The sequence below is a fragment of the Puma concolor genome, chromosome C1, assembly GCF_028749965.1.
Source record: "Puma concolor isolate L17-30 chromosome C1, mPumCon1.1.hap2, whole genome shotgun sequence".
Lineage (NCBI taxonomy): Eukaryota > Metazoa > Chordata > Mammalia > Carnivora > Felidae > Puma > Puma concolor.
In genome coordinates this window covers 43885341-43912595 of record NC_141674.1, presented here as the reverse complement: position 1 = coordinate 43912595, position 27255 = coordinate 43885341, and the positions used below count along the sequence as shown (strand labels likewise).

The window sequence follows — 27255 nt, the reverse complement described above, 5'->3', positions numbered from 1 at the left end:
TGTTCATTTTAGCCACTCTGACTGGCGTGAGGTGATATCTCAGTGTGGTTTTGATTTGTATTTCCCTGATGAGGAGTGACGTTGAGCATCTTTCATGTGCCTGTTGGCCATCTGGATGTCTTCTTTAGAGAAGTGTCTATTCATGTTTTCTGCCCATTTCTTCACTGGATTATTTGTTTTTTGGGTGTGGAGTTTGGGGAGTTCTTTATAGATTTTGGATACTAGCCCTTTGTCTGACATGTCATTTGCAAATATCTTTTCCCATTCCGTCGGTTGCCTTTTAGTTTTGTTCAATGTTTCGTTTGCAGTGCAGAAGCTTTTTATCTTCATGAGGTCCCACTAGTTCATTTTTGCTTTTAATTCCCTTGCCTTTGGAAATGTGTCAAGTAAGAAATTGCTGCAGCTGAGGTCAGAGAGGTTTTTGAGCCCTGGGTGTTATATGGAAACCAATCAGACAATAAATTATATTTAATAAAAAAAAAAAGAAAGAAAGAAAGCAAGCCTAGGTAGAATAAAGACAAAGCACTAAGACTATGAAAGATCATTACAAAAATGTGAGGCTCATTTACCTAGAGAATCACATTCCAACCAGGAGACATTACCTCTAATTCCAAGGCTTCTGAGAGTAACTTCTGGGCATTTTTCCTGAATGTCTCAGTTTTGGGGTCACTTCGCACTTCAATAGAAGGTCTATCTAAATGTTTTTCAATGAAAGTTCTCCACTCAGTGTAAACTTCTCCAGCAAGACAAGCCACTTCTGAATCTGAGTGCTGACGCATCTTATTCACAGTGTGACCTGAAACAAGAGAGGAGAAACCAAAGGAAAGGTTGTTCTGTTTTCTACTGAAAACTACAGGACTAGAGGGACTGATGCAGGGACATGCAGAAAGTCATTCACATACCTAAGGATGTAAAGCCTCTTGTGCAAAGGAAGACCCATTTCTCAAAGGCTGAGATAACCAGATAATCATGGCAGGAGGATCACTAGACTTGCCAATGCAATAAGTCATAAAATAGAAGCATGATCAATAGATACTTAAAATGGAACAATTAAAGTACCAACTCCTTAATTCAAAAATTGCAATAAAAGAAAATGAATTAAGCATTTGTCTTGTCTTTTTGGTACATATTATATTTCAGAACAACCAAATAGCCCTAGTTATTGAGGGAATGTTCTTTATTCAACTAAGAAGTGTGAAAAGATTGACAGAATTTTTAAAAATTTCATAGCCCATGATGAAATAATTCATTCAGGTGACAAGCATCAGTGGATGAACTCATTCGATGAAAGGCTGATGGGGAAATTTATAATGGAGGGAGGAGCTGTCAATGCCCGAACCACTAATCAATCTTAGTGCCCCGAAGAGTGCGGCTATCGGACAGAGGTAGCACTTCACAGCCCTACCTATGAGTAGTCTTGCACCCTCCTCCCAAAGAAAAGAGGAACCAGAATCCAACTAGTTATTCAAAGCTAACCTCAGGCTAATAGAAAATATGAGAGGCAGCAGAATAAGTTAAATTATAGTAGGAGGAAAAAGACACATCCTGAATGTGGGACATTCTACAGGACCACAGACCTGATTTCCTCAATAGTCAATGGCATTTTTATTTTGTGTTATAATTAAGTTTTTATTTGAGTGTAGTTGACACACAATGTTACATTAGTTTCAGGTGTACAACATAGTGATTCCACAAGTTTATACCTTATGCTATGCTCACCATACAACGCTATGACAGTCCCATTGACTATATTCCTTCTGCTATGTTTTTCATTCCTGTAACATATTCATTCCATAACAGGAAGCCTGTATCTCCCACTTCCCTTCACCCATTTTGCCCATCCTCTACTCCCCCCCTCCCCTGGTAGCCATCAGTTTATACTCTGTGTTTACAGGTCTGATTCTGTTTTTTGTTTGTTTTTTTATTAAATATTTTATTTGTTAAGTAATCTCCACACCCAATGTGGGGCTTGAACTCATGATCCTGCAATCAAGAGTCACATGCCCCGAAGACTGAGCCAGCCAGGTGCTCCTGCTTATTCATTTGTTGATTTTTTTTTTTTTTTTTTTAAAGGGAGTAACGCTAAGGACTGCTATAGATTAAGAGTCTTTTGAGTTCAAACTACCAAATGCAATGTGTGATTCCAATCCCGACTGCAACAAATCAACCATTAAAAGAGATTTTGAGATACACAAGGAACATGAATATACACTAGATATTAAATTATACCAAGAAATTACTATTTGTTAAGAATGATAATGGCACTGTGGTTATGTAAGAAAGTATCTGTATCTGGGGTGCTTGGGTGGCTCAGTCAGTTAAGCTTTCGACTCTTGATTTTGGCTCAGGTCATGATCTCATGGTTTGTGAGTTCAAGTCCCACACTGGGCTCTGTGCTAACGGCACAGAGCCTACTAGGGATTCTCTCTTCCTCTCTCTCTCTGCCCCTCTCCCCTGCTTGCTCTTTCTCTCTCTCAAAATAAATTTTAAAAAAATTAAAAAAAGAAAATTTGTATCCGAAAAACATGGGAAATTTTCAGAGATGCGTACTGAAGTCTGTAGAGCTGAAATAATAAGAGGTCTGGGATTCTGCTTTAAAATACTTCAGCAACAGCACAAAACCATGAAAAAAGGAAAGATGAAGTAAGTGGGGCCATATCTTTAAAAAAAATTTTTTTTAATTTGTTTATTTTGAGAGAGACAGAGACAGTGCAAGTGGGGGAGGGGCAGAGAGAGAGAGGGAGAGGGAGAATCCCAAGCAGGCTCCATGCTGCCAGCAGAACTGCCCAAGGCGGGGCTCAAACTCACAAAACCATGAACTCATGACCTGAGCCAAAACCAAGAGTTGGACACTTAACCGACTGAGCCACCCAGGTGCCCCAGGACCAAATCCTAATAGTTACTGAATCTGGGTGAAGGGCATATGGGGGTGTGTTCTATGATTTTCTTTATTTTTATGTATGTTTGAGATGTGCATAATAAAAATGGAAAAAGAGGGAAAGGATCAAAAATATATCAATATGCAAAAATACTCAAAAATAATTACACAGAAAAGCAAAAAAATCAACTAAACACTTAGATTTAAAAACTTAAAAAGTAGGGGCACCTGGGTGGCTCAGTTGGTTGGGCGACTGACTTCGGCTCAGGTCATGATCTCACAGATCGTGAGTTCAAGCACCGCGTCGGGCTCTGTGCTGACAGCTCAGAGCCTGGAGCCTACTTCAGATTCTGTGTCTCCCCCTCTCTCTACCCCTCCCCTGTTCACACTCTGTGTCTCTCTGTCTCTCAGTAATAAATAAACATTAAAAAAAAAATTTTTTTTTAATAAAAAATAAAAACAAAAAGTAGAGGGGCACCCGAGTGGCTTGGTTGATTGAGCATCCAACTTCAACTCAGGTCATGATCTCATGGTTTCATGGGTTCAAGCTCTGTGTCAGGCTCTGTGTGCTGCTTGGGATTCTCTCTCTCTCTCTCCCTCTCTCTCTCTGCCCCTCCCCCATTCACACTCACTCTCGAAACAAATAAATGATAAAAAAATTTTTTAAACACTTAAAAAGTAGACAAATATTAGCTATATTTAAAAAAATCAATTGTTTTCTTACATCTGCAATAGCTAGTCTGAACACATTAGGGAGAGATTCTGCTTAAATAAGTAAAACCATAAACCACTTAGCAAAAGATTAACAAGAGTGGGGTACCCTGTCTTCGGGCATGTCATCTCTGATTCCAACAGCCCCAACTGGCTTCTCTGCCTAAGTTTCAAACCCCTTAATGGCATCTCCCACACTGCAGCCAGAGTGGCCTTTTTAAAACCTAACTATTCTTTCTTTCTTTTATGTGTATTTATTTAATTTTGAGAGAGAGAGAGAGAGAGAGAGCAGGCAAGGGGCACAGAGAATCCCAGGCAGGTTCAGCAGAGCCCGATGTGGGGCTCGAACTCATGAACTCATGATCATGATCTGAGCTGAAATCAAGAGTTGGACGTTTAGCCAACTAAGTCACCCAGGCACCCCAAAACTTAACTGTTTTCTGTTTTCAGGATATTTTTTCTAAAACATAAATCTGACCATTTCACTCCTCCACTTACGGCTTTCAATCCTGTATCCAAACTCATATCTTGTCACACAAGTCCTTTCACAATCTGTCTCCTCCCACCTACTTTCCAATGAACATTCAGTCAGCCTGGAATACTCTTGCTTCCCTCTATCTGGTTAACTTCCCTTCTGCCTTTAAGACTCAGTTTAGGAGTCCCCTACTCCAGGAAGTCTTCCTAACACCCCCCAGTCTTGGTTGGTGCCTCTCCTCCCCTGTGCTTCCTTAGCACCTTGTGCTTCTGTTCACAGTAATTGTCACAGTAAGTTGTAATCATCTGATCAGCTATCTCTCTTGCCCACCAAAGACAGCTTCAGGGCAAGAGCTGTGACATGTTCATCTTTGTCTCTCCAGCAGAGAACACAGTGGCAGAAGGTAGGGGTTGGCAGAGTGGGTGTCCAGTAAATGTTGGTGGAATGAAACACCCATATAAAGAATGTATTTTTACTAAAATACATGAGAAAATGTGAGCGAAAGGGGAAAATGTACAACGTTGTAAAATAGAAAGATTAGCACAAAGAGAAACAAGTAAGACACAGTCCTTGGAATTTAACCTACACTCACTCTGCCAAAGTGTACAAAGATGATATGTGTGCAAAAATACCCTTATAGGTACTGTGATAGTGAAAAGCTAGAAACAATGAGAAGTTCATCATTCAGGGTCCAATTTGTTAAATAAATTATAGTCCACTTGAACAACGAATACTTTGCAGCCATTAAAGACTGGAATAGCTCTACATGTAGTAACATGGAAAGATGATTACTTTACTCAGGTTCTCAGAAGAGCACGCACAGCATGAGCCAATATTTACTTTTAAAATTATATTTGTGTATACATATAAGCACACATATTTGTTTATATGCAGGGAAAAAAGTCTAAAGAATTTATAATGAAATTATTAACTGGGATCTCCTCTGAGTCGTAGGACTGAATGCATCTGTGCAGTTCAGCTCAGTCTCATGGGTTGGCTCAGCCTGTAAGCAATCCTAACGGCACGGTTGTGTTGTATTAGAGGTGCATTCCGGTTTCTTTGGAACACAGATCCTTCTCTTCATGTGTCCCCCTTCTTATCCCTTTCTCTCTCCAAGAAAGACACTGTTGATCAGGCTTTATATGTGAGCAATGAAGATGCCGAAGTCCCTCAAACAGAGTCCCTCTGCTTGTCAAATCCAATGGACCTTCTCCATCCTGATGTAACTTGATGCCTCTGTGGCCTCTGATATTGTTTTCTGTCTTCTGCAATATTCTCTTCCACCACTTTTTGGGACACCACCTGTTACTGTTCTTTCTCTCTCTCCTGCTGGCTGCATATGCCTTACCCAAACTTTAATTATCAGTGAACCCAAGCTGGGGCGTTGTCCTTGGTCTCTTCTCTTCTTTCTCCACCTGCTCTCCCTGAGGAATCTTACCCACTCCTGTGGTCCACCTACCATCTGCAAGCAGATGACTCCCAAGTATTAGCCCAAAGGCTCCCACTGACACCAGTCTCCTACTGGTGTCACACAATGTGATCTCATTACTCCCTTACCAAAAGTCCTTAAATGGCTCTCCTCACTGCTCTCAAATTAATTCCTAAGTATAACATCCAAGCTCTCGATGACTTGGAACTTCCCCGGCCTTACCTCTCACCTTTTTGCCCTCTTTCCTCCCTCCCAGCCCTCCTACCCCTTTGCCTCCATGAGCTAAGTTCTGGCTAAGGAGAGCAACTTGCATGTCCTTGTTTTGGGTCAGGCTGTCTGGCCTTCTTACATTTCTGTGCCTTAGCTCACACTGTTCCCTCTGTCTACAAGGTTTAAATACCCACCTTCCCCTCTAAACTGCAAACATCTTGAGGGCAGGACCCCATACGTCACTCCAAGTTATACTGCCAGCTCTTGGCATAGTGACTAGCACAATAAGTGTTTGCTGAACTGAATCAAACAGTTAAATAAAAACCACTTACATTTGGCTTTCAAATTGCTTTTGTACTAACATTTGAATATGGATGCAGTTGATTGGGAAAATCACACAACTGCAAACAAAATAATGGAACTATACTATAAAGAATGGAATCCAAAGGCGCTGGGAAAATGAAAAGTTTCTAATTCTTACTCATTGTTAAGAATTCTTCCTACTCCAGATTGTATGTGAATTATCCTCGTTATGTAGTTATTTCATTTTTAGAACTGAACAACGAACTAAAAACTATTCTATCTCCTTTTCCAAATGAGAAAAGGAAGCTCAGCAAAGTAACTTGCCCAAGGCCTCACAACCAGTAAGTGTATAAGCCAGGATGTGAACACACACAGCCTGACTCCAGAGCCTGCACACTTAGCCGCTTATACCCTGTACTTCTCTGTATTAGGGACTGGCACATGGGGAGTGTTTGATATAATGTAGTTCACCTTCTGGATATTCCCAAATCAGAAGAGCACAGGTCTTAAGAGGTGGCCAAAGAGCAAAAGGCTTCGACTCTCAGGCCAGGCCAGTGGGGTCACTGCTTCTGGCCTGTAGGAGGCAGTGTACCTCACAGATGCCCCATAGGAACCCCACCCAGACTGGTCAGGAGGTACTGCCAACACCAGCCAAGCCCTTCCGGGAAGGGTAGCACTGTAAGGGAGCCCAGGAAGATCCAAGATTTGTCACCAAGAGGGTGACAGAGCAGGAAAGGCAGTCAGTCCGGGGCAGGAAAAGAGAAGAGAGGGGGTCTAGGAAATCCTCTTCTAGGACAAAAAAAAAAAAAGAGACAAAATAACAAATTTTAGATCATAAAGGGAATTTCATGGTAACAATGATGACAGTTAGTCACTGTGCTAAATGCTTTACCTACCTTAACTCACTTAAGCGTTGGAACAACACTATGAGGTAGGTGCTGTTAGGATTCACCATTTTACAGGTAAAGAACCTAAGGAACTGGAAATTAAGTGACTTGTGGGACACTACAAGTAAGAAGCAGGACCAGGTTTCAAATGTAGGCAAAGTGGCTCCAGAGCTCACGCTTTAATCCTATACTCTTGTCTCTGGTAATGATACAGTCCTACCTCCTCCTGACTGAGATGAAAAAATATGAGGCTCTGTGACCTTACCCCAAGGTCACAAGTTGGTCAGTAGCTACATCACGGAAGTTAATGATCTGCAAAGTCATTATGTGCTCCATGAAGTTTATGTTTTAAAGCAAGCAGTGCCCCTGGCTGGTCTTATGATCTAAGTCCAGTCCCCTAGGTTTAAGGGTAGGGGGTTTCTGCATCCCAACACATTGTTAAGACGAATTCCCTGCAGGAAGCAGTCTTTTTGCTCATTTGGCAAACATTACTGAATACAAAGTATATACCAGGTCTTGTGCTAGACCCTAGGATAGAATGTTGAATAAGACAATCCTGTACTCAAAGAGCTCTAGGTAGGTCTAAGCCTAGGAGAAGACACCTAAACAAAACAAAATACGAAGTATTACAGGCAGATCCAGGGTCCTAAGACAGTATTGAAGGGGAAACCCACGGGGGTCAAAAGGACAGAGGAGTCAATTCAGCTGGCAAAGGGGAACACCACGAAAAGAGGTAATTCTCGTCTTGAGTCTCGACAATGACTCAAGAAGACAGGACTCACATGAGAAGTACAGTGAACGAGAACATAGAACCTGAAATAGCATGGCATAACTTAAGGGCTGTGGTAAGAAAAATAATGATTCCCAAGGATATCCATGCCCTAATCCTCAGAACCTGTGAATATATTACCTCACATGGAAAATGGGACTTTGATGAGATTAATGTTAAGGACCCTGAGATGGGGAGATTAGCCTTAATTATCTAAGTGGGCCCAGTATACTCACATGGGTCTTTAAAAGTAGAAGAGACAGAAGGCTTATGTTGGAGAGGTAAGTGTAAGAATTCGACCCACAACTGCCAGCTCTACAGATGAAGGAAGGGAACCATGAGCCACAGAATGCAGGTGCTTCTAGAAAGTAGAAAAGGCAAGGAAACAGATTCTCCCCTAGAATATCCAGGACACAAGACAGCCTTGTCAACACCTTGATTTTACCCAATGAGACCTGTCCTGAACTTCTGACCTATAAAACTATAAGATAATAAATAAATCTGTGTTTCAAGGTTTTCAACCACTAATTTTGTGGCACTTTGTCATGGCACCATTCAATGGAAAATGAATACAGGAATCTGTAAGTACTTCAAGATTGCTGAAGCAGTGGCAATCTATGGGACAAATCGAAAAGAAAAGGTCATTTGGAAGGTCTTTACCACTAACTTATTCCATAACCTTTATCAAGTTAAATCGCACACCCATTCATTCACCCACTCACTAACTCACTTACTCATCCAACAAACATTTTTAGCTTCACATAGAAGACTGTTTCATCTGGGTCTCAAGTGAAGGAAAAGTAAGAGTTTACCAGGGACAAAGGTGCGCCTTTAGGTTTCAAGAGGTGGCATGACATGGCGTAAGTACATCAGAGCTTTGTCACTTATTTATTATTTGGTTTTCTGACCTAGGGCAAGTTCCTTCAAACTCTCTAAGCTTCAGTTTCCCATTTGTAAAACGGAGAAAATCATAACGTTTCCCTCACACACTTGTTAAGTGGATCAAATGAGATCATAGATGGGGAAGTACTTTGGAAGTACAGGGTTTTTTGCTGTTGTTAACCAGTCGTGAATGAAAGTAAGACGTCTCTGAAATCAGATCAATAGGACTGACATAAAACTTTCCCCAGAATATTCGTGTATACAATATGAAAAAAGGGGAGCATGCTTGCTCACTCCACAGCCTTACGAGACATTTACCCAGTACTCCTTGCCCACTTATTTCCTCTATAATAAAGGTATCCAGTCACAGAGCCCTTAATTAAGTGCTAGGTCCAAAGGCTTTTGTCCAGCCAGCCCTCGACTTCCCAGACCACTTGAGAATAGTGAGGGCACACATTTCTCCTGCCTCTTAAAACACTCTCCTCCTGGGCCTGCACATCACTGTACTGCCCTGGCTCTCTCCCTCCTCCTTCTTAATTACACCCCTTCTACCTCTTCACTGGTTCCTCTTCCTCCTCCCGCTTCCCCTCCACAGACATTCGCTCAGGTTCAATCCTTCACCCCTTTAATCTGTTCTTTTACTCAGAGAATTCATCCACTTAGGTGACTTTAAGCAAATGTTTCCAGGCAGATGAACTTCCAAACATGTATTTTTAGTCTTAAATCTCTCATCTGCACTTCAATCCCACATCTCCGATTGCCTGTTGGACATTTCTACCTAAGAGAGTTTACGTCAGAGCAAAATCCAAGAGATGCTGACTAAAATGGGAATACAAGGAGAAAACTCCCAACTGGGGTACATAAGAAATGGCACTGAATTCTGACTTAAAAGAGGTGAGTTTGAGCAGATGGCAGAACCCATAGAAATGCTCCAATAAAATAAAGGCACATATGGCTGGGGTCCAGGGCACAATGACAGTCTGTCTGCTAACCAGGAAAGAACACTGCCCCAAGAGACCTGGGTTCTCATTACATTGCTAGTGCTAACCTCGCTAAGTGGCCCTGGATAAGTCACTTCATCTTCCTGGGTCTTAGTTTCCTTCTTTACAAATTCAAGTAGCTAAATGGATTTAAAAGTGTTACAACATTGACATTTATAGAATTCAGAAATAGGTAACAAAAATTAAAAAATCTCAACAGTAAACAAAGAATACAATTCACAAAGAAAAGAAGAGAGTGCCTATAAACACAGAAAACAATTCATTCTATGCAGCAAATGAAAAACAAGATGCTATTTTTACCCATTAAATTAGTAAGATTTTAAGAAAATGGCAGGAATATAAACTGGAATATTTCTAAAAGTCTAAGATTCAAAAATGAATCAGGCTAGGAGATATATATGCCCAAGAATTACCTGAAATAAGGCCTCAGTTAAGCTGAAGTGGACAAGCTCTTTGGGTAGGTACTCTAAAGTCCCTTCTGTTTGGGGAAAGGGACAAGGACTGAAGAAAGAGAGAAGGGCAAGAAACAGGATATACAAAGCTGGAAAGAGCCATGGAGGGAATCCTTGACCCTGTCGTTTTCACTGATTTGATGAACATATCCTGAGCTGCTGCTATATGCCACACTAATGCTTGAAAAGCACTGGTGAATAAAATAGCATGGTCCTGCAGGCACAGAGCTGCGATTTAGCAAATAAAAGACAAAGAAGCCAAAAAATGAGTTAATTATAAAGTCAGATAAGGCATATGAAAGAAATAAACATATAAAATAACAGACACAGAATGGGCAACAGGTTCAGTGCCATTTATGTCAACAGAAAAGAGAGTAATCAATGGTCTCAAGTTCACAGTTCTGGGAAGATGAGAAATGAGACAAGAGTATTGGATCTGGGTAGAAAGAAATCACTCGTGTCCTGTGAGGAAAGAACAGTGGTGTAGGAGAAGCCAGGATGGAAAGGGTTTAATGAAGGAATGGGAGGGGCAGGAATAGGAGTTGTGAATGCGTATCAATCATTTTTAAAGGAATTTGGCTATAAAAGAGAAACAGGTGCCTGGAAGACGCAGCAGACAGTTAAAGGGGAAGATCTCAGTGTGTCTGAGGGCAGACAGGATGAGCTGGAGGAGAGGGCAACAAAGCGAAAGGCATGTGGGCATCCTCATTCCCTGTCACTTCCACAGTCAGTCCCTGCTAAGTCCAGTCCGGTCCAGTCCGTTCGCCCAGACCAGGTTCCCTCTATGAACTTGTCACTCCGCAGGCTGGCTTCTCTCCTGTTCCAAAAGTCAGAACTTTCTTCCATCCCACATTTCTTTTCTGATACTGCTGCCTCTCTTTTCTTTCAATACAAAATTTTTTAAAAGGGCCGGTTTCATTTCCTCACTTCTTCCTTACTCTTCCCGTTTCTGCTCCTAACCTTGCCTTTGAAGCTGTCTTCATCAAAACTGTTAATGACCTTACTTTGCAAAATCTAACATGCAATTTTTAGATTTAGCTTATTTGGCCCTTTGACAACAATGGACATACTGACAGCCCCCCCCCCCCCCCCCCCCCCAGCAAATGCCCACTCCTTCCCACTGCATGACAGCATTCCCTCCTGTTTTCCTGGTCACACCTTCTCAGTTTCTTTCTACAAGTCTCTTAAATACTGGTGTGCCTCAGGATTTTGGACTTGGCTCTTAGCTTTTCTTATATACTCTCCCCGGGCAAGCTTATTATTTGTTGCCTCAGTTTCTAGCTATATGCTGATGATGACTCTCAAGTGTATATTTACAGTCTCTCCTTAGCTTCAGCCTTGTACATCCAACATCTTGTTGGACATTTCCTCTTGGATGCCCCACAGTATATCAAATACAGTAAGTCTAAAATGGAACTTGTTACTTCCCCCATCTCTATGGTAATAAGTGGTACTGCCATCCACCAATTTACCCATATGAGAAGTCTGGGCCTCAACCTTCATTCCTCTATCTTCATTCCCAACATCCAATCAATGTCTACATCCTTCGGATTTTAATCTCTTGATTCCAACCACACTTCTCCATACCCACAATGACTATCCAATCCAGGTCACTCTCATTTCTCACCCAGACATTTCAATTGCATCTTAACTGGCCTCCCTGCCTCTAGGTTTGCTTTTCTCCAACACTCTTCTGGTAGACAGATTTCCCTAAAACGCAAATCTGAATATGTCACTCCTCCATTCAAAACACTTCGATGCAACCACTGTTTATCCTTAAGAACTCAGGCTTTATGATGGACTAAAGCTACCCTTGCACTGCAATACACTAGATAAATTCTGGACAAAAGTCACTTCATTCCCTCAAAAAAAGTAGACAGAGGCTAAAGAAGTAGGGTTATCCTAAGGGGTGATGTTAACAGCGATGTTACTAAAATACTTAGCTTTGGGCCCATGGTGAAGTGGGAGAGTTAACCGGTTAGTTGGACTCTGATACTGGGCTGGGATCTTTGCAAGGTGTGCTAAAGTATTCCAGGTAAGAAGTGGTCCTTGACTACTGGCAGAAAGAAAAAAAAAAAAGTAAATCCCCTCTAGAGATAAGCTCCAACTTAAAATTTCCATGGATTAAAAGAAAAGATTGAGTTCACAATTAAACATCAACGAGCACATGGAAAGGCAAGCACCATAGGACTTAGAAGAAACAAAGATTTAAACCCCCAAGGACTATAAATATTAGAATAGTCAGATGAAGTATACAGAAGAACCATACATTAATATTTAAAGAAATCAAAGGCACTATCACAAGGATATACAAACAATATTTAAAACAGACAGATTGGGGGGAAATTTTATAAAAATGTAAAACAGTTTTTGAAACAAAAAACTCAGTGAATGGGTTCAACAGCTGATTAGAGTGAGCTGAAGAGAGAATTAATGACTTGGAAGATATATATCTGAAGAAATTTACTGGAATTCTATGGGATAAGGAGATAGGGTTATGACAGACAAGCTAAGGGGTATGGAAAATAAAAGGTCTAAACATACTTCTAATTGTAGAATCCAAAAATGAAGGAATAATGAAAGAGAAGCACTTTGGGGACGTCTGGGTGGCTCAGTTGGTTGAGCATCCAACTTCAGCTCAGGTCATCTCATGGTTCATGAGTCTGAGCCCCACATTGGGCTCTCTGTTGTTAACAGAGCCCACTTTAGATACTCTGTCCCCATTTCTCTCTGCCCCTCCCCTGCTTGCACTTTCTCTCTCTCAAAAATAAACAAACATAAAAAAAAAAAAAAAAAGAAAAAGAAATACATATTGTGGTAGCCAATCTACTAATAGCCTCCAAAGATCCTTACCTCTTGGTGTTCATAACCTGTATGCAGTTGCCTCCCAAATTTTACCTGGGTTGGTCTCGGTGACAGAAGCGATCGATAGCTTGTCACTTCCAAGATTAGGTAATGAAACACGCTGTGGCATCCATCTTGGTTGTTCTCTCTTGGGTCTCTTGTTCTGGGTAAGTCAGCTGCCGTGTCATAAGCAGCCATAAGAAGAGGCCCATGTGATGAGGAACTGAGGCCTCCTGCCAGCAGTTCAGTGAATGAGCCATCGTGAGATCCTCAAGCCCTGGTGAAACTTTCATATGACTGCAGCCCCAGCCAACAGCTTGACTGCAACCTCTTAAGAGACCGTGAGCCAGAACCACCCAAATAAGCAGCTTCCAGATTCCTGACCCTCAGAAAAACTATGTGAGATAACAAAAGCTTAAGCTGCTAAATTTGGGGGTGATTTTTACACAGGGATAGACAACTAATACACACACTAAGACCGAACAGGTTTACAAAGAGCCTCTTCCATCTGGTCCAGACTGCCTCTCCAGTTTCATTTCTTGCCACACTTTCCCGTTTATTACATTTCACACACACCAAACTTTTAGTTTCTGGAATGCATCATGTTCTCTCCCCCCTCCAGTCCTCTGTAAAGTGCACATGTTACCAACTATCTAACACATTCTTCAACACCTTCTTCTCTACTCCCAATGCATATACTCCTTTGGCTAGCTTCTACCCATCATCAGAGCACTCATCACACTGTATGATAAACTCTTATTAAACTGTCTGTCCTTCCATTAGACTGCAGGATCCAAAAAGGAGAGGACAATATCTGTCTCCTTTATTATTACGCCAGCGCAGTTCCTAGCACAAAGTAGTCAGTAAATATTTGTCCCTTTTAGCCCACAGGATATGGACAGGCAGGAGGCTAAAGGTAGAAGAATGGAAACATTTTCAGGCAATGATCCAAATGAATCTTCAGCCTAGCAACTGAAGTAACTACAAAGGAACCAAGATACCCCTATATTCCATACAACCTCAGGTTTAGGGAGGGCTTAGGGTAAGGTCAGGAATCAAAAGTTGGATAATTTCCAGCTCCTCCTAAGTTAAGCCTCCTTGTTATGGTTTCATTATGATCCTTGAATTGAAATCTATGAACATCAGACACATCCATTCTTAAAAGCACACTCGCAATTGTACTCAAAGGACAAATAATTTTTTTTTAAATGATCTCTGTGCCCAATGTGGGGCTTGAACTCACAACCCTAAGATCAAGAGTCACCTGCTCTACTGACTGATCCAGCCAGGCACCCCATAAACAGAAATATGTATTTTTAAATGATCATCTGTTCTGTGTGTGGGGGACAATTCCAGCCTATTCCGTTGATATTTATGATCTGAGCAGAAATGGCATTTGTGGTGTGTGCCTAAATATGAACATACACATACACATATGTACATATATACATGTCACAAAATATTAATCACTAGTACCCTCTACTGGTGGAAATACCTTATTGGCTCATATGAATGGTCTTATTGCCCTCTAGTGACCATGACTTATAAAGAGAAAATCCAGCAGCAGATGGGAGAATCTCCTTGGCTGTAATGATGGGGTTTTATGTTCTTTAAGCATCTAATTTTCTCAGATTCTGGTTTATATTACAGGGGTGCAACTCTCGAGACTCTTGGGGGGCCCTCTGGGGGATTCCACACAGCTCTTGCCAGCTGTTAGCGCCAGTCTGAAGCTGCTCTCTCTTTTGCTTCCCATGAACAAGAGGTCAAGGGGAGGCAGAGAAGGCATTGGTTGCACTGGCGAGGGCAAGAACAGCAGCTGTGAATGACTACCCTGGACTCCCTAGGGAGCTGGGAGCAGCTTGAGGAACACATGTTGGCCCTCCCTTACATATTATTCACAGTTGTGTACTGTACTAAAATGGCAATTCAACGTAGTCCCTGACTTACCTTTTAAACATCTCAATGCTGTAATAAAGGATGTAGCAGCAAATGTTGCCATCATTTTGTTTTTACAAACCACACTCTGCAAGTTATTTCTGCTCAAGACAGAAAAGCTAAGATTTAACTGTCAAGATTTAGCGGAAATGTCATCTCTTCTATGAAATCTTTTCTGAATTCCCCAGATGTAGGTGACTGCTCTGTCCTTTGTGCCAGCAGGTACCTTGTACAGAGTACAATGATATCCAGGATACTCTTCATATGTTTTTATTTATAACTTATACTATTTTCTGCTCCTCACTGCGCTTGTTTCTCCTACCAAACCTCAAGTTCCTTGAGGTGACGAACCATGTCTCATTCATTTCTACACACCTTGCATCAAACGCGCTCAAAATGTTATCCCTAGATCACTGCTGGTTACCAGCCTATGAGGTAAGTACAGAAGCTGAAGTATGCATTAAGAAACTTTAATAGCAATTTGACAGAGTAATTCTGTATCCGTTGAATCTAAAAAAAAAAAAAAAAAAAAAAAGGAAGAAGAAGAAGTGGGGCTTGTATTTTGTATATTTTAATTTTATTTTTCTGGAAATTTTTATTATGTGTTATAGAAGTACTGGTCTGCAACCAATGGAGAATTTTTTAAACAATGGTCCTTCACCACGGACAGTCTGAGAGGCACTGATATGATAGATAACTTAATGTTTGAGGCAGGGAGGAGAGGAAGAAGAGACAAAATATAAGCACTTTTCATAAAATTCAGAAGAACATACCTATCCTTGTTGATTTTAACACTTCCCTGGAGGGTATTTTCTTCTTTAATTCTCGTAAAGCTTCAACTAGATTCTCTCTGGTCTGACCAGGAAGCTCCAACGTAGTTTTCCACCTTTTTATGTCTTCTATAACCACAACTCTCTGGGAAAAAGAAAAGTCATTTGGAAATGGAACATTTTCATTAGAAAAACATCTCCCTTCACCTGAGTTAATGGGGCTCCTATTGACATATGAATTATTGATTATGACCTGAACCAAAGCACGGTACATGATGGCCCCAAATGATGGGTAATTGCTTAAAAGCAGGTCCCGCTTACTGCAAATCAGGAAGAGAGTTACATCTATTAGGAAAAGTGCAAGTTTTAATCTAACCATGTCAGACACTGCTGGGCACTTAGCAGAGAGAGGCAATAAGGATGAGAAGAAAAGAAAAATGATACTAAGGTGAATCAACCTTATAGCTCACTTAAGTGTCTTCAATCACAGGCAAGGACAGAAAGCAAAGAAGCCATAAAGGCATATTTATTTCAACAATAAAAAGCATACTTCAACAGCTCCCCACTTCCTAGATGATAAAAGTCAAAATCTCTGGTTTGAAAAGTTTTTAAAACTCTGAAACACATAATAAGGTACAGAGTAACTATTTATAACTGAAAAAAAGTTAACATTTTGCCATTTCCCATAAAATAACAAAACATTCTAAAGTTTGTCTCCTTACACCCTTCACTAAACTCATTTCTCTCCTGTTTCTAAGAGAAATCACCACCTTCAAGTTGATATGCATCTCTCCATTTGGTGTAAAATATGAACACTTAAGGAATCTGGGTGAAGGGGATGAGGAAGTTCCTTGTACTCTGTTGCAACTTTTTCGTAGTTCTGAAGTTATTTCAGCTAAGAATTAAAAAAATTAAACTGAAAGACAAAATAATAAAGTTGCTTTCATAATTACAAAAAAATACTGTCTTGGATGGTTATTTCCCCGGGGAGGTAGGCCCAATTAGGGAAAGGAAGGGGGCACAGAGGGCTTCTGGGATTCTGGTAATGTTCTGTTTCTTGATCTGGACACTGGTGACACAGGTGTGTTCACTTTGTGAAAATCTGTCAAGATGCACATTCATGATTTGTTCACTTTTCTATATACAGGTTATAGTCCAATAAAAAGCAACAACAACAAAATCTCAATTTCCTTCCCTGGCTGGGGTCTGCTTCCAACCTAGCAGCCCATGGTGGGAGAGGTCTGACTCCTCTCCCCATTTTGCTTCCCCTTCCCCCATCTGCTTGTTTGCTTTGGCCTCTGACCCCTCCAGGTTTGAAGCTGGGAAAAGGAGGAGAGGTAAGGGACACGAAAAGCCTTCTCCTCTTTTGTGATACTACACTAGTCCGGTTTTAGTGTGCTCTCTAGACTTGGCAGATTCGGAAAGCAGACTCTTTTTTCTTTTGAGGTGTTTCTGTGGTTCCTCGAAGAGCCCCCATTGTGGAGACCTCACTTGCCATCCCTGTAGTGTTGGCAATGCCTCTTCTAGCCAGCCACTTCCAACTCCCTGCAAGCTCCCAGTTTTCGGCAAACCACTTTACACACACTCTCTGTGGGGGTCCCACTGACCTTCCAATGATCCTTGTGAACTTAACCCCTTTAAATCAACTCCAGGCCAGCTCGCGTTTTTTCTGCTATATCCTCATCTTTGCCCTGAAGAATTCTAAGGGTTAACAGCCTTCCCATTCAGCCACTCTCTGTTTTTAGTCTTTCCCAGGCACATATCTGGTCTCTGTGTCCACCAGATCCAGGTACAGAGGTCAAGTTCTCCAAGTGAAAATACCACAGCCCTCCCACTATATCCAAGGGAACTCTCTCTCCTCTCTTCTTTTAATTTCAACCTTCTTTATGGCCTAGGGTAGGTGATGGGTTCGGGATTCCGAAACTGGTCTTCATGTACCGCCTTCACAATTTCTGCATAGTCTAGAATCTCATCTGGGAACACTTTGCTTTGTTCTCAGCCTTGGGGTGCTTTAGCCAGAAGGGAGACAAGTTCTTTGTTATGATCTGCTACAATACAAAACAATACTGCCAGTGGTATATGGTATGCAAAATAAAGAAATGAAGCCAGTTAAGGGGATATTTTCAATAGGAAGAAGATGTAAAGTATAAATATCGTATCATTCTGCAAAAGGCTTTTTTTCACTCAATATATTTTCTCCATTCACTCATACTCATATACGTAAACCCAGTTGATCCACTTAATAGTAATGGATAGTATTCCATTATTTTTACACACAAATGTCTTAGAATTTTAAAATCTATTCCCCTAATGGATATTTAGGGTCACCCCACCCAACATTCTTCCTGTTGTAAACACTGCTAGGATGAACTCCTGCCTGTGACATATTCAATATCGTCTTCCATCGCTTGCCTTTTAACCTTTCTGGGTCATTATGCTTTAAATAGCCTATGGTTGCTTTATTTTGCCCGCATTCCCCATCCAATCTGAGAATCTCTATCTTTTAACAGGCATGGTTAAGCCACTCGCATTTATTATGATTACTGATATAACTGGATATACTTCCTCTTTGCTTCTTTTACTTTTCCTTTCTTATCTTTAATGGTAACAGCTTGAGTTTTCTTTGATCTTTTCTTTACGGTTGGCAAATTATACATTCTATTTCTATCACTATAGTGTTCGTTATTATACTTTTTAAGACATATGCTCTATGAAATCTGTATCAGTATCCTCCTCACAAGCTTCGGCTTCAGAAATCCCTACTAGAAATATAAATGACTTGTCTATCTTTTCGTGTACCTTAACTGTTCTTTCATATTTTTCTCTATTTCTCTGGAATGAATTCTAAGTGATTTCCTCGCCTCAAGCTTCGAATCCACTATTTCTCTCTGTAGCTATGGCTTGTCTACTTTTAACCTGTTCCATGTCTCCATCAAGGAATAATCTTTTCATCGGACAACTTAATATTTTCCTCAAAATCTGCCCAATTTCTTTTCATAGTCTTTTGTTTTTTTCTTACAGTATCTCATCTTTTCTTTATAAAATTCACATATTTAAGATCTCTTTCAGGTTGTGCTCTTATTGCCACTTCTTGGGGTAGAAATGCTATTATTTATCTCTATCTGCTCCTTCTCCCTCTGGGTAATTTTGACCATGAGTTCATCTTCAATGGAGACTATTTCCATGGGGATCTGGTGTCCTAGGGTGTGAGGTGTTTTAACAGGAAATCTCACATTTGCCTTGGCCAAAGCCTCTGGATTTCTCTGATCTATGCCAGTCATGTTCACTTTTTTCCTGCTTTGCTAAGAGTGTAAATTTAAAACCACGCATAGTAGTAAGTATGGGGTTCTAATTTATTATAGTCAATTCTTTTTCCATCCAAAACCCCTGAGAAGATCATCATTTTCATGCTATTGCCTTGGACTAGTGGATGGAATTTTTCTAGTTCATTTTTCACAAACATGGTAGACCTGTTTTGGCTCCCAGCTTGAAGTGGGAATTATTAGCCTGAGGCCTTAGGCCCCACACTGGCCCTAAAACTTCACACCCCAAACATTGTATCTAGTTTCATAAAACTGTTCAGCTTCAGCCCCCACTTAAAGCTTAGGGTTTGAATTTCCTCTCTCTTTCTGGCATCTGAAGATTTCTCGTTCTTGCTTTCAAGCTCAGCTCTGTATTAGAGACTTTTTATCTAGCATTTCTACATGGTTAGAATGAGGTTAGGGATTCCACATGAGATCATTCTAGTATATGGAACTACAGAAGCCCAAACCCTAGCATGGCATAAAAGGCCTTACATGACTTGGCTCCTGACATCCTTTGCAGCTTCATAATTTGCTCCAGCTACATAGCAAACTATCTGAAGCTGCCTAAATGAATTGCAGTGTTTCACACCCTCTGCCTGGGATGCTCTTTTTTTTGCCTCAACCATATGATAAACACCTACTTATATTTTAAGACTCCTTTCGAGCATCCCGTCTTCTATGAGGCCTTTCCTGACTCTCTCCTACCAAATTTGACCACACTCCCTTTTAAGTCCTTTGTAATCTGGACACATTCCTACCACTGTATCTGCATTTTATGCACATACTTATTTATAAGGCTGTCTTCACCACTGACTAAGCAATTTGAGGGTTGGGACAATTTATTTGTCTCTCTATTCCCTGCCACACTAGGTATTATTGAACAAGTCATCTCTACCCTCGAGGACTAAATCCAGTATAGTTTTCAGATCCGAAATTTTAGCTCAGAAATAGAAAAATCTGCAGTCAATTCCAGAACAGAATTCCACATATATCCAAGAATGTTCCTTATTTCTGTCCAAATATGGGTCTCAAAAGAGATATTTCAAGTTATTATCTGAATTATTTAGAGGAACAAGGGAAGTGGACACAAAGTATCAAAGAGGAAGCTACAATGAGCAGTGGAAAGGTTATCACCAGAAAGACGTGCTCTCTCCTATACCATCTGGTCTTATAGCTGTGGATGGCTGAAACATCAGGTTTGACAAAACCAATTAGGGAAAATGATTCACTCATAAGCAATAACATGGAAACCATCCCACCAGAGGGGGCAGAGGGAGCAGAGGATGGCTGCTCCATCCTACAGAAGGAGGAAAGGTTTACAGAACATTCTAAAGTGCTGAACCTAAAAGAATTCACATATTCTTGAATCTTTTAATAATAATTAAAAAAAATCTCCTATTGCAACCAATAGAGGAAATCACTTTCCCTTCAGGAAGTAAGAAGAGATTAACCAAATTAACCTCTACCATTCAAATGTATATTACACACGCTCTATTGGGTATCACTTCTACTGAATGTGATAAGGCTACGGCAAAATTACTTGTAATATACCGATAACAGAAGTACAATGGTCCCAATATCCAAGATTTTTATACCTCTTCTGCTGGACATTCAGAAACCTCCACTTTCTTAGTTCACCCTGTAGGGGGCAGACAGTGGAACCAGACTGTCTAGGTCAAATCCCAGCTCTGCCACTTAGAGCTGCATAACCTTGAGCAAGCTACTTAATCTCTCTGTGGCTTAGATTCATCTGTAAAATATAAATGATAAAAGCATCCATTTCACAGAGCTGTTATCAGAGGTTAAAGAGTTAATATATGTAAAGCACTCTGCACAATTCCTGGCCCAGAGAAACGGGCTCAATGTTAGCTGTAATCATGACCATCGCTATCATCACTGTTCCCAGCTCTAGTGTTACCACACAAGCCCCTCCTTTTCCACACATGAAAAGAGAACATTACTGATCAGTTTTACTATATGACATGCACAATGCTTAGCCCTTTCAATATGTATTTATCTATTTAGCTCTCATAACAACCCTGCAGGTTATAGTTATTTCTAATGTTACTGATGAGGAAACTGAGGCTTGAACATTCAGCAGATTCTTGGCATTTAAATGTGACACTGGTATGTGGGAATAAGTTACTTGGCAGAGTAGATCTCTTTAAAATGCAAATTTGGGGGCGCCTGGGTGGCGCAGTCGGTTAAGCGTCCGGCTTCAGCCAGGTCACGATCTCGCGGTCCGTGAGTTCGAGCCCCGCGTCAGGCTCTGGGCTGATGGCTCAGAGCCTGGAGCCTGTTTCCGATTCTGTGTCTCCCTCTCTCTCTGCCCCTCCCCCGTTCATGCTCTGTCTCTCTCTGTCCCAAAAATAAATAAACGTTGAAAAAAAAAATTAAAAAAAAAAAAAGAACAAAAATAAATGAAATATCAAAATAAGACAAAATACACAATTTACATAATTTAAAGGGGCGCCTGGGTGGCGCAGTCGGTTAAGCGTCCGACTTCAGCCAGGTCACGATCTCGCGGTCCGTGAGTTCGAGCCCCGCGTCGGGCTCTGGGCTGATGGCTCGGAGCCTGGAGCCTGTTTCTGATTCTGTGTCTCCCTCTCTCTCTGACCCTCCCCCATTCATGCTCTGTCTCTCTCTGTCCCAAAAATAAATAAACGTTGAAAAAAAAAAAATTTTAAAATGCAAATTTAACTCAACTTGTGTTTAATTTGTCATTGTGTATACATAAACTAAGCATGTGTGCGCGGACAAAGGGAAGAGAGCAGCAAGTACTACTTACTATTAAGTGGTTATACGTCACTACTTCCCTCTACCTCGCCAAATCTTTTCAAATCTTTAAGGTGCTCTGAGCACTAAAACAGACACTGAGCTCTCTCCTCTTATCTCTTAACCTTTACTGTCTAAACAACAGTTTTGTAATGGATCACATATGATTTTCTATCATTACTTATTAATTTCTTATAATATGATCCTCCAATAGGAAGTCCCATGAGGGTTCATACTTTCATCTTAAATTTCTTTTATGGGAGCACCTGGGTGGCTCAGTCGGTTAAGCATCCCACTTCAGCTCAGGTCATGATCTCACGATTTGTGAGTTCGAGCCCTGCATCAGGCTCTGTGATGACAGCTGGGAGCCTGCTCCAGATCCTGTGTCTCCCTCTCTCTCTCTCTTCCCCTCCCCCCTGCTTGTGCTCTCTCTCTCTCTCTCTCTCTCTTAAAAATAAATAAACATTTAGAAAAAAATTTTTAATTTCTTTTATGTTCCCTGGAGTATCTAGCATGGTGCTGGGCATGAAGTTGTTTTGTAATAATATTTGTTAAATAGTTTACTATACAGACCCTGCAAGGGCATCCCCAAATAAGAATGATTATTATTTAGTCAATAAATTTTTACATGCAGGCACTGTGTTAGGTCTTGGAGCAGAATCAGAACATAATAAGACACTGTGGTCTCAGTGCTCAGGAATTCATAGTAGACTGGGGAAAAGTACAGGTAATCTGATCATCACAATACAGTAAGGTACGTGCTATGAGGATATTTGAAGAAAGTGCTGAGACAGTATTGAAGAGGGAAGGACTAATTCCCTCCAAAGGACTCAGAAAGCACTTCAACATTCACTTATTTAACCATTTAATATATGCCAAGCACTGTGACAGGAGGTAAATAAAATACCCAAGGTCCCTGTACTCATGAAACTTATAATCTAGGATTCACAAGGAAAGTCGCACTTGAGTGGGTTCACCAATGAGAAGCATTGTCTCCATAAAAAAAAAAAAGAAGAAAGAAAGAAAGAAAGAAAGAAAGAAAGAAAGAAAGAAAGAAAGAAAAAAGTTTGCCAGGAAAAGGGACCAGCATCAAGTCAAATCACTGGAGACATGAAAGAAACTAGTTTATACAGAGAACAGCAAAGAACGGGGTGTGGCTGGAATGCATTCCTGGGAATGGGGAGCCATAAGGGATGAGATGAGAAGGCTCACTGGGGCAGAACAGGGTCTCATACACAATGCCAAGGCTTTTAGTGTTTTAGTTCATTTGATCATTCAGAAAAATACACAGTGATCTTCTATGTACCAAGCCCTGTGCCAGGTACCAGGGACACAAAACTCAGTCAGACAGTCTTTGAAGAAGCTCAGAGTATAGTAGGATACAGCATTAAAAAAGACACAATATAGCACAAAGGAGTGCAGTGACAGGGTCATGTTTAAGATACAGGGATGGCTTAGAGAACGGAGTGATTAGATTGGCTTTCTGTCTGGGAGACAGAAGGGTGGTCAGGAAAGGCCTCATAGTAGAGGAGACTCTTGAACTAGGTCATAGTGAATAAACTGGAGGTCATAAATTGATGATGACAGCAAACACTTGCACAAGTACTTATTATGTGCTGGTCTCGGTTCCAAGCACTTTACATATATTGGCTCACTCAAACTTCAAAACTACCTTATAATATAGATAGTTCATTAATCCCACTTTATGAAGAAAGACACAGAGAGATTAAATGACTCGCCCAAGGTCATGCAAACAGTAAGTGGCATGGCTGGGATTTAAACTTAGGCAGTTTGCTTCCAGAGTCTGTGTTCTTTTTTTTTTTTTTTTTTTCTAAATGTTTATTTTGTGAGAGAGAGTGTGTGCATGAGTGGGGCAGGGTGAGAGAGAGAGAGGGAGACAGAATCCCAAGCAGGTTCCATGACATCAGCGCAGAGCCTGATGCAGGGCTCGATCCCACAAACCTAGAGATCACGACTGAGCCAAAATCAAGAGTCAGAAACTCAACTGCTTAACCAACTGAGCCACCCAGGTGCCCCCAGAGTCTGTGTTCTTAATTACCATACTATATTGCCTCCAAGACAAGAACGTAAGGCCATTCCAGCCAAACAGGACAGCATATGCAAAGGTACAGAGGTAAGAAACAGCACACCATCTTTGGAAAATTGAGTGGTTGGCACCGGATAGAATGTAAACAAGGAGAGCAGCAGGGAATGAAGCAGGCGGATGCCAGGTCACAGAGGGCCTTGGGTGCCAAGTAAAGAAATGTCTTCATTGACAGGTAATGAGAAACAGCTGAAGGGATAGGCAGGGAAGTCACCTGACAGATTCTCTTTTTTTTAAGACTGATTTCTCTGGCTTCAGTGTGAAGGGGAGAATGAAAGAGAATGCCAAAGGCAGGGAGACGAGTTAACAGACCATGGCACCGCTCTAGATGAGGGATTTTTAAATTTAAAGTTGGAGATGTAGAGACGAGAAGGACTTTTAGGAGGCAGAATTGGAAATTAGATACAAGAGAGGAAAGAGTTAAGGATGGCTTCCACGTTTCTAGTCCCAGTTTCTTGGCATATGTTATTAAAAGTAAAAACAAGAGAATAAAGAACAGGTTTGAGAGAAAAGCTACTGCATTGAAGGGGAAAGTTATTCCCCATACACACTTATTATTTATTCTGATTCCATCGTCACATGACATATTCTCATCTTCACACACAGGGACTCTCAACTGAGGCCCAAGTGGGGACACAGAGAGGAGAAGGGGCAGGTGGAGGTATATTAGAATCTGGGTGTTTGTATGTGAGTGTATGAGTAGTTCGATTACTACCCTCCTCTTTTTCTTCCAGTCTGATACCACAATCCTGCCCACCACGTCATTGAGAATCACTGTTGTATACAAGTATCCATGAACACTCTGATAAAACACAGACAGTTGAAAAATCTGATTATGCACAGAAATCCAAGACCAGGAGAGACTTTTAAAGATCATCTAGAATTCAGTAGGTCTAAACCAAGGGCTGCCTGGAAACACGAGGGCATTTTTGCTTATCACAATGGGAGGTGCTGTTGGCATTTAGTGTCTGAAAGCCAAGGATGTTAAATGTCCTATAATTCACAGGACAGTTCCAAATCATGAAGAATTAACCTTGCCCCAAATGACAACAATGTTCCTTTGAAGAAATGCTGATATGGTTTGACCCCCACATTTTACAGATGAGGACAAATTGAGATCCCAGGTAAGAAATGACTTGCTAAAGATCACCCAGCTGCACAACAGGGCCGAGAACCAAGGCTTCTGTTTATACTCCCCTGCACTGCTTTCTAATCAGGGTCTGGTAAATCCGTAGCACGTCTAGAAGAGGAGTCCAACTAAGTATGGAACTTAAGTACTCAGAATGCTGCCTTGCTATCATAGCCCTGTGCATATTTTCTCTAGCCACAGATCCCACTCTCACCTTCAGAGACCTAGGCTGGAGCTACACATTTGGCAGTCATCACCGTGGGAAGCCGTAAGACAAATAAGGCTACCCTGGCCAAATACATAAAATGTGACAAGCCCTGGGGAGCACAAATATTAGGAGTCTGGTGGAAGAGGAGGAGCCCATTAAGGAAACTAAAAAGAAAAGGCCAGAAATGTAGAAGTTCAAGAAGGCAAAGGGAACTAATTACAACCGTTTGTTTGTTTGTAGTGAAACAATTCTTACTTGATCATTAATTGGGTACCTATGTCCATTGATGCATTGTTGTCTATCCTGTATCTATTCCCTTGCCTCTTCTTTGCCAACAGAAATCAGACATGTCAAAGTTGCAAATAGTCTTATCAAAATAGTCTGTTTCCGGGGCGCCTGGGTGGCGCAGTCGGTTAAGCGTCCGACTTCAGCCAGGTCACGATCTCGCGGTCCGTGAGTTCGAGCCCCGCGTCGGGCTCTGGGCTGATGGCTCAGAGCCTGGAGCCTGTTTCCGATTCTGTGTCTCCCTCTCTCTCTGCCCCTCCCCCGTTCATGCTCTGTCTCTCTCTGTCCCAAAAATAAATAAATGTTGAAAAAAAAAATTAAAAAAAAAAAAATAGTCTGTTTCCCAGTCTCAGCTGTAGCTGTTAAGACCATGTGATACAGTTCCAGCCAGTAAGACAGGAGAGTATAGTATCATCACCCAGCCTTATTGAGTTTGTACAGAGTACACAGAATCATATTTGGTACTTTAACATTCCTAATAAACCAGAAAATCTTGCAAAAAAAAAAATAATAATAATAACCTAGGGGGCTTGTCCTACCAGACAGCAAAACACACCATAAAGCCAAAATAATCAGAAAAGTAACAGAAATGCATGCAGGCCTGGATAAATAGAAGTCTGTATAGGGTATGAAGAAAATAAATTAGGAGTGATCAGGAACCCTTTGGGGAGAAAACAGCAAGAAAGAATTCACAGGTCTTCCACAGAACTCCTCCTGCACCACCTTGCTATCACAGTCCTTTCCACATTTTCTCTGGTCCCATATCCCCTCTCACCTTAAGAGATTCAATCGTGGCCTGCTTATAAATCTTTGCACCAGGATCTTTCTTCTGAGGGCTATTCTGGATTCTAGGCGTTCGAATGACGAATTTATCCATGGCTAGTGGACTCCCAACTACCTTCACGTGCTTGCAGCGTGTTCTGCTCAAGAAAGAGGGAAGATTCTAAAACGTCATCAAAACTGCTGTGATGTGTGCTCCTAAAGTAACACAATGGCCTTTTATATACTCTGGAAGCCTTCCTCAATTAGGAGGACTGGGGTGGAATTTACAGGAAAGAAAATTTCGTGTTGGAAAAGAAATATCTTGCTATGAACTGAAATTGTATATAATGATCAGTCTAATTCCTGAGTTAGGAGGTGCCTAGCTTCAGAAGTGCACGCTGTGCAAGGGATTCCAATATTGGACCAGGCGTTGAATCTGGTGACTTCCAAAGCCTCTTCCAACTTAGGTGAGGTTGAGGCAGGATTAAAAGTTCCACCGAGTTCCGTGAAGCTCTATTAACAACTATCTCACCATAATCACAATTCCAAAGATCCCCCTAGTAACCAGCAACTAACAACCACCTCCAGATCTCAGCAGGGTCCTCACAACAAGCAACCATCTCCAGGGACTGCTCGGTGGTCAAAAGACCCTAACCAGGGCTGTCGTGTTGTGGATCCCCCGGCAAAGGGAAACACCATCTTCCTCTACCCTCAGCACCCAGGGGCCCAGCAAGGGGAACCCAACAACGGTCTGACGTGAAACCCACCAGGAAAAGCAGTCCTGCCAGCAGCTGGGCCCTTCCAGAGCGCACCCGCTGAGGACCCAAGCCTGGGCCGTGGGGGTGAGAATTAAACCGACGCTTCCTTCCCAGACCGTGGTTTCTCGGAACTGGCTCCGCCACCCAACGAAGCGTCTCCGCAAACCACATTCCCCAGAATGCACTGCAAAGGAGCCGGTGAGGCCCGCCCAAGGCGATTGTAGTTCTCCAAGATCAACTTTCCGACCCCACCGTGCACTGCTAGCCAGCGGAGAACTACATCCCCCAGCGTACCCCGCGGAGGGAAGGAGTCAGGGAATGCCGGTTCGTTCTAATACTCGCGATGGTTGGATCCATCTCTTCTTGCCAACCTAAGAGAAGAT

General features: G+C 41.5%; 1 protein-coding gene across 1 annotated transcript in view; it reads right to left on the bottom strand.

The window, feature by feature from the left end:
* Positions 1-27042, bottom strand: part of TCEANC2 (transcription elongation factor A N-terminal and central domain containing 2) — a 39062-nt gene extending 12020 nt beyond the window's left edge. Inside the window, exons 1-4 of the mRNA XM_025934993.2 lie at positions 26882-27042; positions 26128-26272; positions 15550-15691; positions 603-796 (exon numbers count right to left, since the gene is read on the bottom strand). Of these exons, the coding sequence (XP_025790778.1) occupies positions 603-796; positions 15550-15691; positions 26128-26229 (438 nt within the window). The 5' untranslated portion in view covers positions 26230-26272; positions 26882-27042. The remainder of the gene's footprint in view (positions 1-602; positions 797-15549; positions 15692-26127; positions 26273-26881) is intronic.
* Between the last annotated feature and the right edge of the window lie 213 nt (positions 27043-27255).